The 19,337-nt window shown below is 44.9% G+C and overlaps 1 protein-coding gene across 1 annotated transcript in view; it reads left to right on the top strand.

Moving 5' to 3' along the window:
* CD180 (CD180 molecule) overlaps nucleotides 1–19,070 on the top strand; it is a 138,043-nt gene extending 118,973 nt beyond the window's left edge. Inside the window, exon 3 of the mRNA XM_069223011.1 lies at nucleotides 13,585–19,070. Within this exon, the coding sequence (XP_069079112.1) occupies nucleotides 13,585–15,322 (1,738 nt within the window). The 3' untranslated portion in view covers nucleotides 15,323–19,070. The remainder of the gene's footprint in view (nucleotides 1–13,584) is intronic.
* Nucleotides 19,071–19,337: the final 267 nt, after the last annotated feature.

Below are 19,337 nucleotides of genomic sequence, written 5' to 3'. Positions count from 1 at the left end.
CAGAAGAAAGACATGTTCAGTGCATGCAATACCGCTACAGTTGGCGACACGACAGACACAGAAGCCCCCTGCACTACGCCACGCACTTGGGGTCCACTATTCAATCCCTGGGACATGGCTTACAAGGCTCTGGCCGATTTCTGCACACATGGATGTCACAGGAGCCTGACTAGGTGTAGTTGGCACTGTACACAGGTGGGGTGGGGTGCCACAGGGCCTGGCTGAAGAAGGGAACTTCACTACCAAACTCGCCCTGGCCTAAGGAAACCCACAGCCCACCTCCCCCACCCAGACACCTACAATGCGTGCTGAATCAGCAGAATGAGAGTGTACTCACCCCCTTGCGGCTGCTCTGATGCCCTCAAGCGCCCATCCAACTCCGGGTGCACCACCGCCAGGATCCTGAACATCAGGGGGGTCATGGTGCAACAGGCACCCCTCATACAATGGGAGGCCATCCTCAGCTGGGCCTCCGCCGTCTTCTTGCTCCAGCGGCGAATGTCCTCCCATCTTTTCCGGCAGTGGGTGCTCTGTCTGTGGTAGACCCCCAGGGTCTGGACTTCCTTGGCGATGGCACGCCAGATGTCCTTCTTCTGGTGGGCGCTGACCTACAGGAATTGTACAGGGGAAGAAGAGTAGTAATTACCAACTGCACCGTCACAGTCATTGGCCCGCATCCCTACCCTTGCCATGACGTACATGCACTCACCGTTGTTTCATGCATGCTTCATTCTCACTCCCCCCCTCTATCTTTCATCCACCCCACTCCACACAGGCATTGCCCATACAGCATGCTCACAGTGTACTTACCTGTTTGTCTGGAGGACAGTAGAGTAGCGTGTACTGGGGGATGACCCCATCAACGGGTTTCTCCAACTCCTCCGTGCTGAAGACAGGGGCCCTTTCCCCAGACACACGAGCCATTGTCTCTTCCAGACTGAGGTCATAGCAGCACTTGCAGTGTAGGTCCTCTCCTGTCGAAGATCAGGTATTGAGTGATTGAACAGAGAGAAAATGGTGGTCACGTCCGCCGCGGTGCGCACCGTCACTGCCAGCGTACATCGTCATTGGCTCCTGGGACCCATAGGGTCCAATGTTAACTAATGCAGAATTGCACTGCGGTCTTCGACCGCCTACCGCGACGGTGTACAACACCAGCGCAGTTACCTCATATCCCCTTGTCCCACCTTACAGGTCAGGCAGCCACCATTTCAGGGGCCCACATGGTTTTATTTTTGACTGCGTCACACATACCTAGGCCTTGCCGCAACACTATTACAGCCAAAATTCGATTTATGAATATTTTCAGAGTAAGCTGTGTTTACGTACCTCAGAGTTGGATGACTCTCTGCTCGCTGTTCTCCTCCATAGGCACCGTCCGCTGGGCTATTTGAGGAGATGGCAACAATGGAGAAAAGACATGTGATCATCACCTACAGGCTTGATCGTGCCACAATCCAGGAACTATGTGCCCAGTTGGAGCTAGACCTGATGTCAGCTATCCGACATCTCACAGGAATCCCCCTCAAGTGCTGTCAGTACTCCATTTCCTAGCAAGTGGGTCTTTTCAAACAACAGTGGCCATAGCATCAGGGATGTCCCAGCCTATGTTTTACAACTTGTTGTCCAGAGTGTTGTCTGCCCTGCTGAAACACATGCGGAGCTACATCGTTTTCCCTCAGGTGGAGGATTTACCTACAGTGAAAGGTGATTTCTATGCCCTGGGACATATCCCCAACATCATAGGTGCCATTGATGGGAAACATGTGGCCTTGGTCCCCCCCAGCAGGAGTGAACAGGTGTACAGAAACTGGAAGAGTTACCATTCCATGAATGTGCAGATGGTATGTTTGGCAGACCAGTACCTCTCCCATGTTAATGCAAGATTTCCTGGCTCAGTGCATGACGCTTACATCCTGTGGAATAGCAGCATCCCTTATGTGATGGGGCACCTACAGAGGCACCGGGTTTGGCTATTAGGTGAGCACATGGACCCAAATCAGTGGGAATAGTTGTCTGGGTCTGTGGATGTCCCTATGAGTTAGTGTGCGTCTAACAGTTGTCCCTCGACATTTGCAGGTGACTCTGGTTACCCCAACCTATCATGGCTACTAACCCCAGTGAGGAATCCCAGGACAAGGGCAGAGGAACACTACAATGAGGCCCATGGGCGAACTAGGAGGATTATAGAGCGGACCTTCGGCCTCCTGAAGGCCAGGTTCCGGTGGCTCCATATGACAGGTGGTTCCCCGTTCTACTCACCAAAGAAGGTATGCCAGATCATCGTGGCCTGCTGTATGCTTCACAACTTGGCTTTGCGACGACAGGTGCCTTTTCTGCAGGAGGATGGTCCAGATGGAGGTGTTGTGGCAGCTGTAGAGCCTGTGGACAGTGAAGACGAGGAAGCAGAAGAAGAGGACATCGACAACAGGAACACAGTGATCCTTCAATACTTCCAGTGAGACACAGGTAAGAAGACAACCCTGCCTGCTACATCTACTTTAAATCTACTACCTCTCTACTGTCTGTCATTTTCACCCAGTGTATGGTCACTGAGTTGTCACTTTCCCTTACGATTTCACAGATGTGGATCCCACTGTGTGACATCTGCTTTGTTTCCTCATGGACTAGAGCTGTGTGACATAGGTATGTTGACATTACATTTGAAAGAGCATTTTGGCGCTGTAATTGCTAATACACTATTTCAAAATCACAGACAGACTCCAGATTGTTTTGTGCTGTAAGGGTGTTTATTTAAGTGCTCAATATTGGAGGGGGTTGTAAAATGGTGAGGGATGATGGTGCAGAATGTCCATGGCAGAGTCCAGTCTATTAGTCTCACAGGTGCATTGTCCAAAGGGACATAGGAAGTGGAGCTGGGGCAGTTTAAGTATGGACAGGGTGACAAGGTGGGACAAATGGATGACAATCAGGGTGGTCTCATTTCTTGGTGGGGGTCTTGGCATCGTTCTCTGTCTTTGTCCTGGATCTCAGGGACCGTTTACAGGGTGGTTATCCGTCTGCAGGGGGTGGGGTGCTGGTGTGGTGGTCCTGTGGCGGTGCCTCCTGTCCACTAGCGCCGGCGGAGGTGGTGGGCAGTTCATCGTCCAGGCTAGTGTCAGGGGCCCCTTGTTGTGCCACAGTGTCCCTCCTGGTGTTGACGAGTTCCTTCAGCATCCCTACAATGGTGCCCAGGGTGGAATTGATGGATTTGAGTTCCTCCCTGAAGCCCAAATACTGTTCCTCCTGCAGCCGCTGGGTCTCCTGAAACTTGGCAAGTACCATTGCCATCGTCTCCTGGGAATGGTGGTAGGCTCCCATGATGTTGGAGAGGGCCTCGTGGAGAGTGGGTTCCCTGGGCCTGTCCTCCCAATGTCGCACAGCAGCCCTCCCAGTTCTCCTGTGTTCCTGTGCCTCTGTCCCCTGAACCGTGTGCCCACTGCCACTGCCCCCAGGTCCCTGTTGTTGTTGGGGTGGTGGGTTATCCTGGGTTCCCAGTAGTGGTGGACACACTGCTGATTGACGTGTCTTGGGGACAGAGGTATGGCCCCGCTGGGTGGGTGCTGTGCTGGTGTTTCCAGAGGGGGGAAGCCCTGTAGTGGCTTGTGCCAGTGTGAGGGGAACCGACTGTCCTGAGGTCCCAGATGGGCCAGGCTGGTCATCTAGATCCATTTGGACAGAGCTGCTGTCATCACTGTGGGCCTCTTCTGTGGGTGGAGTGGACATGTCTGGACCCTCCTGTCCGGTGATGTTGGGTAGGGGTCCTGCAGGGGGTTAAAAGCATGATTATTGCATCTGTGTGTGCCATGGTGTGCTATGGGTAGGTGACCGTGTACCCCAGTGCTTGCATTCTTGTGTGGGACCTTGTGCTTATGGTTTAGGGGGGTGTATGGGTATGTGCAGTGGCCATGCTTTGGTGATGGGTGTCCATGCTTTGGTGATGCATGCATGGCTTGGGTTTGGGATGGGTGGGTTGTGATATTGGGACATGTGTGAGGAGTAGGAGTGATGGGGGTGAGGGAGAGTGTGGGGGTATGTGATGGCATGCAGGTAAGGTGGGGGATATAGTAGTAAAGATTTGACTTACCAGAGTCCATTCCTCCAGCTACTTCTGCGAGGCCCTCAGTGAGCAGAATAGTCAAGACCTGCTCCTCCCATGTTGTTAGTTGTGGGGGAGGAGGTGGGGGTCCGTCGCCAGTCATCTGTACGCAATATGGTGTCTTGAGACCACGGAACGCACCTTCCCCCGTAGGTCGTTCCACCTCTTCCTGATGTCATCCCTAGTTCTTGGGTGTTGTCCCACTGCGCTGACCCTGTCCACGATTCTTTGCCATAGCTCCATCTTCCTAGCTATGGAGGTGTGCTGCACCTGTGATCCGAATAGCTGTGGCTCTACCCGGATGATTTCCTCCACCATGACCCTGAGCTCCTCCTCAGAGAACCTGGAGTGTCCTTGCAGTGCCATGGGGTGGTGTGGGTGATGTGTGAGGTGGTGTGTGTTGTGATGTGTGGGGTGATATTAAGTGGTGTGTTGTGTGAGGTGCGTGGATGTTATGTGGGTGATGGTGTTGAGTGCCTGTGGATGCTCGTTTGTAGATGGGGGTGTCTCTCTCTGGCCTTATGTCGCAATTGTTGTCATAGGGGTTTGTGGGTAATGTGGGTGTGTGTTTTATATTGTATTGGGTGCGTGGGAGTGGTGTATGTATGTGTATCAGGTGCGTGTATTTCAAATTGTCCAAGGTGGTAGTGTTTTGTAAATGTGTGTGTATTTTGAGCGCGAGGGTGTGTACCGCCAATGGAATACCGCAGTTGAAAGACTGCCTCGTGGATTCGTGGGTCGTGATAGTGTGGGCGTATTCCTGTTGGCGTGACGGTGGAGGATTTCTTATCGCCAGTTTATCACTGACCTTTGGTGTGGCGGACTTGTGTGGGTGTCTAGATTTTGGCGGATTCCGGCCTTTGGGTCATAATGGCCGTGGCAGAATTCCACGGACTCGGCGGTGTGTTGGCGGTCTTCTCCGCGGCGGTAAGCAGCTTTTACCGCCAATGTTGTAATGACCACCTAAATCTCACACAACAGGTTTACACATTTTTCTCTGCTTCATATCAATTTTATGCCCAGTTAGGCCACTTCACTGGCATGACATACAGGGGCTTTAACAAAGAAACACCAGTATTGAGACTTCTGTGTTCTAATACCAATCACCTATCATGATTAAGCTACAAGATCACCATGCTGATATTCACTCGCACAGATGGATACTGAATGATAATTTATTGAAATATGACACTGTCACTGAACAACTTAAGCAAACAATTGCAGAATACATACATGTCAATGATGGCACAGACACAGGCATTTTGGTTTTGTGGGAGGCCTTCCAAGCAGTGATAAGTTGTGAATTGATTCAGAAGCGACACAATATAACAGGGCGAGGCGGGACAACATAAGCAGTCTGGTGTCCATACATTATTTGCAGCAACTGAAAGCTTTAGATGTGGATAGAGTAGAATACACCCTTTTATGTTTGCCACAGTGTTATTAGAAGGGAATAAAGGTGGGCAAATACTAGCATGCAAGTTGTGGGCACTTTTATGTGGATTTATATACCTTCGAAGCACTTCCAGTACACATTACTCATTCCCATTTATCAGATATCACACTGCAGTCCGTCACAACTCAGCACACCACAACTCTTGGGACCGATATCACTTTGATGGAGGTTGTATAAGAGATCACTAGGCTAGGGAGAACATGGCGGGCTAAGCAGGTCACGTAGCGCGCTAGAGCGCTTCCCGTTCCGGTTCCCTGGGGGCGTGGCAGGTTGCGGCAGCTGCGCAGCCGCGGCAGCCGAGCGGCGGAGCGAGTGGTGGTCGCAAAAGCACACGAATGTGCGCGCCGCAATTAACTACATCCGAGGAAATTTGGAGGACAGCGGGGGCTGTCTGGTGGTATCGGGCCGCGCTGGAGCTGCGCCGGACCCGTAAAAACGTAGCGCGAATTCCCCTTCGGGGGAATAGCGGTAGTTGAAATACCAGGGCGTCTGGAGCCGCATCTGAGAAGTGGCGGTGGGCTGAGCAGCCCAAGGAGATTCCGGAGAAAAACGCCAGGAAGAAGACGGTGAGGCAGAGTGGGAGGGGGGCGTGTCTCCTGCTCCCCTGCTCCCCTTAACAAGAGTGGAGGGGACGGTTCAGCTGCCCCAGGATAACTTGGTTCCGGCAAAGGAGAAGGGAGGATTGGTAAAAAAAAAAAAATCGAGATTTAAATCCGGGGAAGGAGCCAGGAGTGTGGGGGGGAAAGCAGGAGAGAGTAAACTTAAAGGTAGAGATAAGCTGACACCCTCTCTAAGGTCCTTCTTCAAAGTGAGACCGGAGGTAGTTACACTTATCCCCGGGCAGGTTAGAGTTGCAACAGAAGTTACCACTAGGCAGGTGGAAAACATTATGGGTGAGAGCAGGGAGGGGGCGAGGTCCCCCCTGCCAGGGCTAGGAGAAGAACAGATGGCCCCAGTGTTAGTTCAGACTCCAAATGATAGCCTTGTAGGAGTTCAAGACTAAGCATCTAAGACGGTAGCGCCGGAGCCCTCTCAGGCTGTCTTGGGGTCCCCCCCCTTATTGAGTGCTTCGTTGGAGGCTTTAATTTTGTCTATTTCTGAGGATGTTAAAAAGGGCTTTGCGAACTCGGAAGTAAATCAAGGGGAGATAAGAGAGGTGTGTGCTAATCTGGAGAAAAAAATTGATGGCGTAATGGTAAGAACGCAGGCCCTGGAAGAAGCGATGGGGGGTATGAAGGAGGAGCTGGTACAGCATAAGGGCGAGATCGAGACTTTGAAGAGGAGCAAACTGGCTCTAAAAAACAGGGTGGAGCAGATGGAAAACTATTCTAGAAGGAATAATCTAAAACTGTTGAAAGTGCCGGAAGGCACGGAAGGGAGCGATCTTAAAGCTTTTGTAGTGTCATTAATCAAATCAGCGGTGGATCTAGAGGAAACCGAGGATGAAATTGGGAAGGATATTCAGAGAATCCACCGTGACCCCTTTAAGCTACGAACAAATAGCAGTAGACCTCGGAAAATTTTGATAAACTTTCTGTCATACCAGATGAAAGAAAAGATTTTATCTAGAGCATTGAAATTGAAGTCTTTAAGAGTGAAGGATATTGTGTTCGAGATTAGATCTGACCTATCCAGGGCGACTATGGATAGGCAGTGGGAGTTGGGGAAACGTTTGGAGATTTTCAGATCTTTGGGGGTTTCGGTTCAGCTGAAATTCCCAGCTTTCCTTAGAGTTATGTATAACAACAAAATGTACAACATTAGAGACATTAGTGAAGCAGATGAATTATTGGCTGTGGTTAAAAATGAGCAGGCTACTGAATAAGGCTGCGTGTAATGCGCAATGGCGAAACTCTCCTAGGAACCTGGGGGCGCTCTAAAATTTGGATCAGCATGGTCCTTAGTTGGGGGGGGGTTCTCCACGGGTAGGGGTGGGGGGAAGGGGGTAGGGAGGGGGGGGAGTTGTAGGGTTGGGGGGGGAGATTGGAAGAAAGTAAAAAGTAGTGCCTCGTTCAGCCCAACTATTTGTTATTTAAGATTGATAGATGGCTAGTAGGGGGGGAGGTCAGAGGGTGCTGAATATGCCACTACAAATTCTTTCATGGAATGTTAATGGCTTAAGGGTGCGAGGAAGAAGGGAACGAATATTACAGTATTTGAAGGATTCCACAGCACAAATTTTAGTTCTGCAGGAAACACATCTTACAAAGGTGGAGTGTACTAATATAATACAAAAACTAAGATGGGTGCAAACATTTGCATGCACAGATCACAGCTATCACAATAAAGGTGTGTTAATTTTAGTTAAACATGTACAGCAGGGGGGTGTAGTAATCCTGGACTCTAGATCAGACTTAGCAGGGCGATGAGTAATAGTTAAAGCACAATTTAGAGGTCGGAATCTGGTATTAGCAGGATACTATAGGCCTAACCACGACGACATAGAACCCTTAAAGCAGCTTTTCTCTCAGCTTCTGGAATTTTCGGACCCGGTTATTTTGATGGGTGATTTCAATGTAGTACTAGACAATGAGCTAGATAGACATAACTGTAAATCACGAGGTACACCTAAGTCACAACAGTATTTAAGGAGGATGATGAAGGAATTTGGTTTGTGCGATATTTGGAGGCAAAGGGCGGGGAATAGTAAGGACTTCTCTTTCTTTAATAAGAAGTACAGACATGCGTCGCAAATTGATTATTTTTTATTGGACATGCGTTTGAAAGAGGAGGTGGAGAATATTGCGTATCTGCCCTCGCATTTTTCAGATCATTCTGCGGTGGTGTTAAACATGTGCTTTTGTCAGACAAGTTGTAGTGGTCGGTGGATGATTGATCGAACATTGTTATTAGATCAAGAGGTGTTGCTAAAGTTGCGTAAGGAAGCTGAATTATTTTTTAGTGTAAATTTGGGCTCCGCTCCCTTATTTGTAGTATGGGACACATTTAAAGCAGTCATCCTCGGGGAATTAAGGAGTTGTTCCAGCCAGAAACATAAACGGTTGAAAGAAGAGATTTATGAATTGGAGCAGGAAATGCGAAAATGTAAAGCGAAAATAATTGAAGCAGGAGAGACGGAGACTGTGAGGTCTAGCTGGGAGGGGTTGAGAAGTCAGTTGGAAAAGATACTACAGGGAAGAATCCAAAGCAAATGGGAAGCAAGCAAATTGGCCCATTTTGAATACGGGGAAAATGCGGGGAAGTTGCTAGCTTGGAAAGGCAAAGCGGATCGAATTAGGAATTACATTAAGGAAGTTGAAGTGGGGCATTCAGGTGAAAAAACAATAGATGAGGCGGCAATAGAATCGGCTTTTCGAAACTTCTTTTCAAATCTGTATTCGGAAAAGTTGGAGTTGGATGAAGGTATGGTGACGGATTGGTTAGGGGCTGATGGATTCTTAGGTTTATCACTGCAGGAGAAGGAAGTATTGAACGCCCCAATAACGGCTGAGGAAATTAGGAGAACCCTGATTAGTAGTAAATCGGGTAAGGCGCCAGGCCCGGATGGTATCCCAGTGGAAGTTTATAAGGCACTAGAGGATTTAGTTATCCGAGTGCTGACAGAATTGTTTGGAGGGATCCTGGAGTTTGGTAATGATATTCCTCTTTCATGGAATGAAGCAGTGATTTCCCTAATTTTGAAACCGGGTAAAAACCCAGCGAAGTGTTCCTCATATAGGCCTATATCATTGTTGAACAGCGATTATAAACTGTTGGCTAAGCTTCTTGCGGATAGGCTGAGTAAGACAGTGAATACTCTAGTGCACCCCGATCAAAAAGGGTTTTCAAAAGGTAGATATTTGCACGAATTAACCTTTGAATTGATCAGGGCAATAGATATGGCCACAACGTTTGGGTCGCCTTTGGCAGTTATGATGTTAGATGCAATGAAGGCTTTTGACCAAGTTAATTGGAATTTTTTTAAATCAGTTTTGAGGCGGGCCAATTTAGGCTCAAAGTTTTGTAGTATAATCGATCGGATTTATACTTCCCCTTATGCTAAGATTTTGGTGAACGGTAAACTTACGGGTCCTATCACTATCTCAAGAGGTACGAGGCAGGGTTGCCCCTTGTCCCCAGTATTGTTTAATCTATATATTGAGCCATTTGCCAGAAAAATCAGACAAAACCCTCTTATCCCCACCCTTCTCCTGCAATGGCTGGGAAAAGAAAATGTATTTATATGCAGACGATGTGTTAATATATACTAATAACCTGCCCCTTGCTTTTAATACAGTTAAAGATCTGGCTGAACAATTCGGAAGGATATCAGGGTACCGGATTAATGCGGGGAAAACAGAAATTATGCAGTGGAATATGGAGGGTGGGCCAACAACAATTAAGCAGGAAATACGGTACCTGGGTATTCTAGTGACTCAAAACTTGAAGGATTTAGCAGAGAGGAATGCTCTAAGGTTATTAGCCGAATGTAAAATTATGCTACAAAAATGGGTATATCTCCCTTTGACGATTCTGGGGAGGACAAATCTAATTAAGATGTTTATTCTGCCCAAATGGAACTTTGTGTTTTCAGCTATACCCTTGGCAATGCACAAGGTGCATTTAGATAAAATGCAACAAGCAATAAGTAGTTTCATTTGGAACTCAAAGGGGCCGAGGATATCATGGAAAAAGCTACGTAGAAGGAGGGAAAAAGGAGGATTGGCTCTTCCTGATTTGGCATATTATGCGTGGGCTTTTTTGTTTAAGAACTCAAGTATGCTGTTTATATCCCCAGACGATTCAGCAGTAGGCAGAATGTATAAAGCTATGGTGTTGTCTGAAAAAGGGGGCTTACAGTCATTTTTATTTAAATTTGGTGACCCTAAATTTTTCAAAAAAGTTAAACTAAAAGTGCTGCAAGGAATGGCAAGGAGCTGGTATCAGTTGAGGCGGCAGATGGGTGTACACTATTATAGTTATCAGGCCCCTATCTGGGACTCCCCGGGCACCCCAGAATGTTTCCAGGATATTCTTGTATTACCACTTAAAAAGGCAGGTGTGGAAAGGTGGGGGGAGATTGCGCGAGAAGGTACTCTACTTCCTCTGGATGAATTGGTAAGAATTACGGATGGTTCTCTGTCTAGGTTAAAATATTTACAGATAAGACAGTGGGAGAAAGTTACTAAGGAAGGATTAGGAGTGGTAAATGTTTTTGAGGACTCTTTTCTAGACCTGGCAGTTTCGGCTTCAGGGAAGAAGGTGGCGGCTTGGTATTGGGAAATATTAGAAATTCTGGATGAGAACTTTGACCTACCAAGCAAATTATGGGGCAAGGTGATGTTAGGCGACAAGATTGGGTTATGGTGGAGGAAGTCGTGCATGACACTGTATGAAGTAGTGAAGCCGGCTCCACTAAGAAAAAATCATCTTTATACTCTACATAGAGCATACATATCTCCAGCAAAAGTTTCCAAATTTAAGAAGGGGGAGGAGATTAAGTGCCCGAAATGTGGTGGGCTAGGAGCAACAGATATACATATGTTCTGGGACTGCCCTTTTGTTCGGTTGTTTTAGGAGGAGGTTTTTAGGGCGTTATCATCTATGTTGGGCTGGAAAATCAATGTATCACTACCATTAATTATTTTTGGGCAGCTCCAGGATGAGGGGATATGGAAAACAGTGAATAAAACTAATCGTGCATTTTTGTTCTATGTAATTGTGTTGGGACGGAATGAAACTTGTAAAAAATGGCTGAAGGAGCACCCGCCGAGCTATACTGACTGGTTGAACGCTGCTCTCCGTGTGGCAAATATGGATCTAAATGTGCACGGCCCAAAAAAAAACGTAGAAATGTGGGCACCATTAGTAAAATCGGCAGAGAACCGTCGAAATTTGTTTTCCTGTTAAACTTCACTGAGGGGTATCTATGGGAAATTGCACAATTGAGTTTTTCTTTTGCCTCAGTCCAATGATTAAGCACCGTGTGAAGCCTTGGTAGGTCTGTCTAGGTGGACCAGGAGAGACAAAGGTGCACCCCCTGACTTGACTCTCTCTTCTTAGGCAAGAGGGCGAAAAGGTTACAAGAACGAAGAGGGATTTCAGTAAGTGGGGCTGAATGAGGACAATAAAAAAAATTTAAAAAAAGAGATCACTAGGCTATACCTTGGGAAAGCTTCGGGCCTGGACAGCTTTATTGAAACATTCTATATTTTGCCCACTTCTAGACACGGTTTTAACACGCCTGTACAATACTTTTGCTGCCACTGGCATTTTAACACCAACTATGCGTGAGGCAGTTATCACTGTCATCTTAAACCGGGCATGGATCTTTCGAAATGGGCATCATACTGCCATATATCCCTGCTGGATATCAATGTGAACATTTTCATGGGTATACTGGTGCATCGACTTAGGCCATACAAGCAGGGATTGGTGGATCCAGGCCAAATGGGCTTCATCCCCAAAACATAATGCTGTGACAACACCACACATACACGCCACCTAATTGAAAAAGCCGGGTGTACTCAGAAACCCATTTTCTGCCTCCATCAATGCGGAAAAGGCTTTTCGCTAGGTTCGTTGGTCCGCCTTCACAGGAATGCTGGATTAGATTGGTCTGGGACCAAGGTTCAAAGTCTGAATACTGAATGGTTATTCTGGCTCGGTGGTTAAAGTTTAAATTAATGGTATTCTGTAACACTTGTTCAGCATGAGCAGAGGAACAAGACAGGGATGCCCATTGTCCTTACTCCTTTTCGCCCTGTGTGTTGAGCCGTTGCTGGAAAGAGTGACATTAAATCCATTTTAGTTTACAGTTATTCTATTATTAATATATTAGTGTATTTGTTATGTTGCAATGGGTTTATTATATTTTTACATTTATTTTGTGGCAAGAACTGCGTCTGTCTGTTTTTAACTAAGTGAATTCTTATTTTTCAAGTTAAAAGCGGCATCACTGGAGCACAGGCAGCTGAAGATTTTTAAATGATAAATGGGCAGCTTCTGCTGGTCCTTCTCTTTCTAATTATTAGGCATTTAAAACCCCAAGTAGCGTCTACCTTTACTTCCTCTACAGTGCTTAATTTGTAAATATAAACGTGCTGGTGCCCAGAGTCTTCCTCTTAAACACGCAGCTGCTGCATTTAAATGTGCGAGCACCGAATACTGAGGCAGCGTAATCCCGAAGCCATCTCCAGTCTCTTTAATCCATTTACAGCCCCTCCCTGCCCTTCAGCTCACTATTAAAGCGTTCTACTTTCTCCCTTTGTGACGCTTTTTCGTTTTTCTCTTTCTCCGTCTTTCCCATCGGTGTCTTTTGCTCACAGCAAATGCTTGAGGCAGAAGAATAAGCCCCTCAAAAATAAGTGCCGGTGCTCAGCACAGGAAACAACAAGCACAAATTAAGCACTGCTCCACTGCTACCTATTCTTGGGGCAGAAGGGAACCGCAGGGTCCTTAAGGCCGAATAAACACCTGACGTCCAAAATGTAGATCACAAGCTGCGGCCCCAATGCTGTAAGATTGTAAAATGTAAGCACGTTCAAGCTCTCGTCTTCTCACCTCCTTCACCTTTGGTGTTTGGGAACGGAGTGGCCGCCATTCTAGGATGTCGAAGCCCCGATTTACCCAAAGAAAGACTGCCCAGAGCTTGAATGTGTCTAGAGCCGTCCAAGGGGGTCCCCTTTTCGACCACACTTCATTGTCCGACACTATGTCATGCATAGACTGCAATGCGGTGAAAACAATCTTTTGTAACGGGACCGGAAGCGCTCAGGCAGGGATGTGCCATGTAATTGTCAGTGTCTTTGGCCCATTCTTCCTGAAACACCAGTGCAGCATTTTGCCTACATGCCAAAAAATCAAAAGCAGCCCTCCTTACAGTAAAAGTCTGTTCTGTATTTGCAAATGGGTAATAACGCCCCTTTGCGATAATACAGTAACTGTAAGGGCATACATTAATACTGTTCTCGAGTGGTGATGTAATCTAAAGCTATTTATAATGTCACAAATAGCCTGCCATAACGCTATTAAGTGAATGTTTTATTTTACTCGTTTTTAATTTTTTAATTTTTCTGTTGTTTTTCAGATGTTTGATTAGCTGGCTATATGAAGGCGCATTTGCAAGTAATCCAGATTTGGACACACTCGTGTTAATTGGAAACCCACTGATGTATGTAGCAGACACAGCCTTTGATGGCCCTGTCTCGCTTAAGCATCTCTTCCTAACTCAAACTGGCTTGAGTGACTTAACATATATTCCAATGCAAAACTTGAATAGCTTGGAAACTTTACATCTTGGAAATAATTATTTGACTTCAATCAAATTGCCCACTGGCTTTCTTGGGAAAAGATTGAAATATCTGGATTTTCAGTTAAACAACATACACAGCATATCGGCAACCGATGTAGAGAATTTAAAACAAGCAACTAATATAAGCTTAATTCTTAAAGGAAATTACATTAAATACATTGAACCAAGATCTTTTAATTTAAGCGTGTTTTACACCCTGGACTTTGCTGGTTGTGCTAGTTCGGTTGAGATTTCGGTGATTTTGGTAGGATTGATGGGTGTAAATGCACACATTCTTAGAATTGGCACCTTCCAGGATGTTGCTGATAATATTGGAATAGCTCCCCACATGCTGCAAGCTATCTGCAACATCACTACAGCTGAGGTCAATTTGCAGAACATGCACTTTTCTGGCCTTTCCAGCTCCACATTCCAGTGCTTGACCAAAATACAAAAACTGGATCTGACTAACACCGGCCTCAGTGACCTGCCTTCTGGAATTAGTAATAACAGTCTGTTGACTGATTTAATCCTCAACGAGAACTCGTTTGAACATGCGTGTGATATCAAGTTGGCCAGCTTTCCTTTTCTTACTCGACTTTCTCTCAAGAGAACTGAAGCCCTGCAGTTAGGCTCGGGCTGCTTCAAAGATCTTGCAAAGCTCCAATACTTGGACTTAAGCATCAGTGGCATCGGTTCTTCGGACTGTTGTAGTGCACAGTTCCAGGGGCTGGTCAGCCTGAAGTATCTGAATCTAAGCTACAATGACATGCATACAGTCCAAGACTTAGCCTTCCAAGATAACATCCACTTGGAGCTCCTCGATTTCACTCATACCCATCTTAAAGTTAATGCCTCACAAAAACCTTTCCGCAACCTGCAGCACTTACGCATGCTTAATCTATCCAGCAGCCACGCAGATACTAGCAACAGGGATCTACTGACAGGTCTGAAGAGCCTAGTCATTCTCAATCTCAAGGGGAATGCATTTTCTTCTGGCATCATTCACAGCAGTAACCTGCTGCAGCAGGTTCCTAATTTAGAAGTATTAATCTTATCTGAATGCGAACTAATCGCAATAGACAACGAAGCATTTCATAACTTGACAAAGTTAAAGTATGTGCTCCTGAATCGTAACAAGTTAACCATGTTCAGCACCAATGCATTTTATGATCTCAGGCAAATTGTCCTCAACTTTGCAGAAAATCATATTAAAATTATACCACAAAAGATGGTGAATGGCATATCTGGTCTCAGCATCATTGATTTAAGTTACAATCCTCTGGACTGTTCTTGTGATAACATCGAGTTTCTTACCTGGCTGCATAAGAACATGGATAAAATGGAAAACCTGGAAGAGACCTCTTGCAGCACTCCCAATGCTCTTGCAGGAACAAGGCTGGATATGGTGATGTTGTCCTGCGGGGTGCCTGTTGTAGTGATTGTTTTAATAGTTGTTCTACTGCCACTGCTCATCGCAGCCTCTGCATTTATGATACTATACTGCCTGAAGAGGCGGTACCACTCCATATGAGATGTCCTGGCATTTGAGACTATCATGTAGTAGCTGTTAAAAAACATTTTTGAAGATTGTCTGTGGTAGGTTCTTCAATCATAACAGAGTTAGGGCCTGATTTTGCATTTGGCGGAGGGGTTACTCCATCAGAAACGTGATGGATAACCCATCCGAGGTGTTACAAGTTCCACAGGCTATAATGGAACTGCAGTACGGCGGACGGGATATCCATCTCCTTTGTGACAGAGTAACCCCCTCCTCCAAACTCTAAAACCGGCCCTTAGTGTCCTGTACAAAATAAGCATGCACCGCTAGGCATGTGATGATAAAGTTCACTTCTCCAGGGAGCCTACCTGTGTCTGGCTGGAGAAACACACATCTAACAAAACTCCTCTTCATGCAGCACCCTGTGGAAAAACAATGAGGCTATTCCTGAACTCTAACAGAGAAATGTACCCATCTCTGAAGAGAACCTCAGTAACTCTGAGCTGTGTACTGAATTCTACCTATTCCAAGTAATTTAAATAGGCCATTTTAAGGACGAGTGGGACCACTTTCCTATTTGGGAAAATAAACAGGGCATATATGCAGGATAAGATAACTAGAATATGTCTTACAACCTACATTTTATGAGATTGTATTAAAAAAAGACACAGATGAACAATTGTTCGGGGAAAATGTGAATCAATATTTAAATCTGTATGTGAGAGATTCAATTACTAAATTCGCCTAAGGGGCACAGTGTGGAACGAGAAGGTGTTAGCTGGTATTGGAAGAAAGGAGCAGGGGTGGAGTATCGAGGACGCTACCTATAGGCCTCTGCACAAAGGTATTTTGGAGTATGTAAATGAGTACTCCTGTAGTACTCTTTTGCGTACCTTTGTGAACTGGCCTCAGAACATCACAAATGGGAATACCCATGTACAGTTAGTGCACATAGAAAGGACTGTGCACTCCTTTCACTATTACCAATAGGGAATCGGAAGTTCCATGGCCTATTCACAACATGTAAGAGCAGGTAAAAACGAAATTCCTGTATTACCTTTTACACACAATATTTGCTTTTAATATCACTCTTATCTACTTTAGATCTACTCAAAACCAAGAAATAAAACGATATGAACAGATTTTAAGTAGTTAACAAGCCTGTGCTTCGAAAATGGCCACTAAAGAAGTTAAAAGACTCTCAAGAGTAACATCCACGTACCCACCAGAGGCCGATGTCTACATCACATCAAGAGAGGAGGTTCATTATATGTTCTACTGTTGTAAACAAAGGTTCACAGGTAAAGAAGATTCCCAAAACTGCGCAAGTGGACTCCTGTACTGACACACCAGAGCCAGGGGAAAGAAAAATATTTTTCACAATACTCGCAAAGCATCCCATTTAATGAAAATGTAGGGAAGCTCAGTTCACACACTGAAATCTTTTTCGCTTTGCTTTCCTCGGGAGAATGAAGTGTGACAACAAGAAATTATGTTAATGCGTGTTTTCCTTTAAAACGCCTTTGCATAACTCTCTAATACATAAATTACGAGATCTTCATTCAAACATGAGTATTGGTTAAATTTTTACTCAACCTGTCTGAGGGGAACATGTAACATAGATGTAATTTCTAAGAAATAGCATATATTTCATAAGTAAAAATTGATTTGAGAAAAATCGAATTAATATGCAGCATCAATAGAGCAACACTAGATAAAAGTATAACTAGGTAAGAAACAGAACAGGTGCCAGTCCTCTACCTGGTATACACTGAGAGCATGGCACCCCATTCCATCAGAAATCAACTAGAAATTCACCTTTCTCCACTTCATGATGGAAAGGAAGACCCTATTTATCAAATCACATCTTACCGGCACCCAGGCCACTAGAAGAGGAACCTCAGTCAAACAGAAATGTGCACAGCTACGTGCACCAGTATAACAAGACCATGCTCCATAAGAGTTGCAACAAATGGTGGAGAATGGAATAGATGCAGTCTTTTATAGAGGCTAGCTCCATAGCCATGTTCTGTAGGCACTTCAGTTAGGAGATTAGTTATCTGGCAAGGCATGCGTACTATCCATTCTAGCAGTACAGCTGTGAGTTTATCATTGGTACTTTTAGCAAGTCTCTTTTGTGTTCAGGTAGGAGTGGAAGAACTTTGGCGAATATTATTGGTAGTAATTGGTGGTCCACTGATAAATTATCGATAATTGCCGACCTTCAGCGTGGTAGTGAACAATCTGGCCATTGCTCGATCCACAAGAGATTAGTAGCCCTTGCCTAATTAGCTGGCATCATCATGTGGACAATGCATATAGGTTATTTCCCTCCATAACTAAACAAAGTGACAGAAGGATGTCTCAGCCGGGGTGCCTGATATGATCATTGGAGCAACAATAGCTAGAAGGTTGACCAGCATCATGATCACAAAAATAACTTGTCATGTATCTCTTCATGTATACATGACTTTGTGAGGATATTGGTCTAGTGATACATGCCTTAGGTTAGTGTGATGTCAGGGGTTCCAAGATAAAGAGTTAAACTGAAGACGTTCTGGAACATTAGAGGAGGAACAATCCAACATATTGCAACACTTTTACACTGAGGGTTAACAGCTGCTTATGCACATTTCCTGCCTGACAAGCACTTAACTCCTTGCCAACAATATCAGAGAATTCATTACTGAATGATTCACCATACTCTCAGATAATCTGTCTTAATACAGATGGCCTGATTGAGTTTGGCAGAGAGATACTCCTTCACAAAAGTGGAAGATATCCTGACCACCTTATTATAAGTGGCATACCATACAATGCACTTGTAAAAAGGCAAATGGGACATTTGCCACAGGGTAACCCATCCACATAACCTCTAAATCAGGTCCTATGTTTCTCCTGATTTCCACTGCAAATTGCTCTGTGTCTGCAGAAGACAATGTCTTACATTGCTAGACTGCAAATTGTCCATTTTTGAATGCTCTACATTTCTAGGTTTTATCCTGACAAAGAACCTGATTCTCCAAGCACACACACATTTTCTTGCAAAAGGTGCATACTACCAACTTAAGAGTCCTGTAGGAAATGACATCTTTAATTCTTGTAGATTTCAAACAAGTGGTTCAGTCCTTGTTGGACTATGAAAATATCTTAATTCTAAAGTTAAACCTGATTCCTCCTCTCAAAGCAGCCCTGTATAAAGCTTCCAGGATGATCACTTCTAGGAGAAAGTAGGATCACACAGCTACACATTTCTCCACTCTAAAACGACTCCTCAACAAAGAAAAAAGTGTCTTCAAACAGGAATAAATTACCTACAAGTTTGCCTTAAAAAATCTAAGGCCCTTCTTCTTGAAGTGGCATTCTCTAGGAAGAAAAAAAAAATAAAGCAATACTTTTCTAGGACTGCACCAAGGCCTGGAACACCATCCCACCAGCTAGAAGGACTATGCCTGCCTAAGAAACATTGAAGTATGAACTGTAATGTTTACTATCCTAACATCACTTCCACTTTGCGTTCCACTTTGCGTTCCTTAATTGTTTGAAAATAATTGAATCCACTTACCCTGAATTAAAGTCTCAAGTATCATATTTGTAAGTATGTTTATTTTAGCATTTCTTTGTTTTCTTCCTTATACAATTTAAAATTTCTATACATTGGCATGCAATATTGAACTGTTATATCATATTGTTGTACTATTTTTCTTGAACTTGCTGTCTCACCATTTCATTTTTGCTCTATAGAACATTGCTAATAAACATAAATACAATTGAAAAAGTTAAATGTGAGGGAAAAGCTGTTGGTTGTTAGTTGGCTGTTAACAGGAACTGTAAAGCTGTTAACATTTTGCAATAGTGCAACTGTGTAAACATTTCTATGCAGTATGATCACATGGGAAAGTAATCTGTTTGTTTGCACTACAACTGGTTATCCTTCCTCTACCAGTCAAACCCCCTAACATCAATACCACAAGCATTTTATTTAACAAGTAAAACAAGCAAGGAAGTAATTTACAAAGACAGTAATCCACCACATCAAAAGAGACCT

The sequence above is a fragment of the Pleurodeles waltl genome, chromosome 1_1 (assembly GCF_031143425.1).
Source record: "Pleurodeles waltl isolate 20211129_DDA chromosome 1_1, aPleWal1.hap1.20221129, whole genome shotgun sequence".
Taxonomy (NCBI): Eukaryota; Metazoa; Chordata; class Amphibia; order Caudata; family Salamandridae; genus Pleurodeles; species Pleurodeles waltl.
Note: the sequence above shows the minus strand (reverse complement) of the source record. Positions and strands in the feature narration are given on the sequence as shown.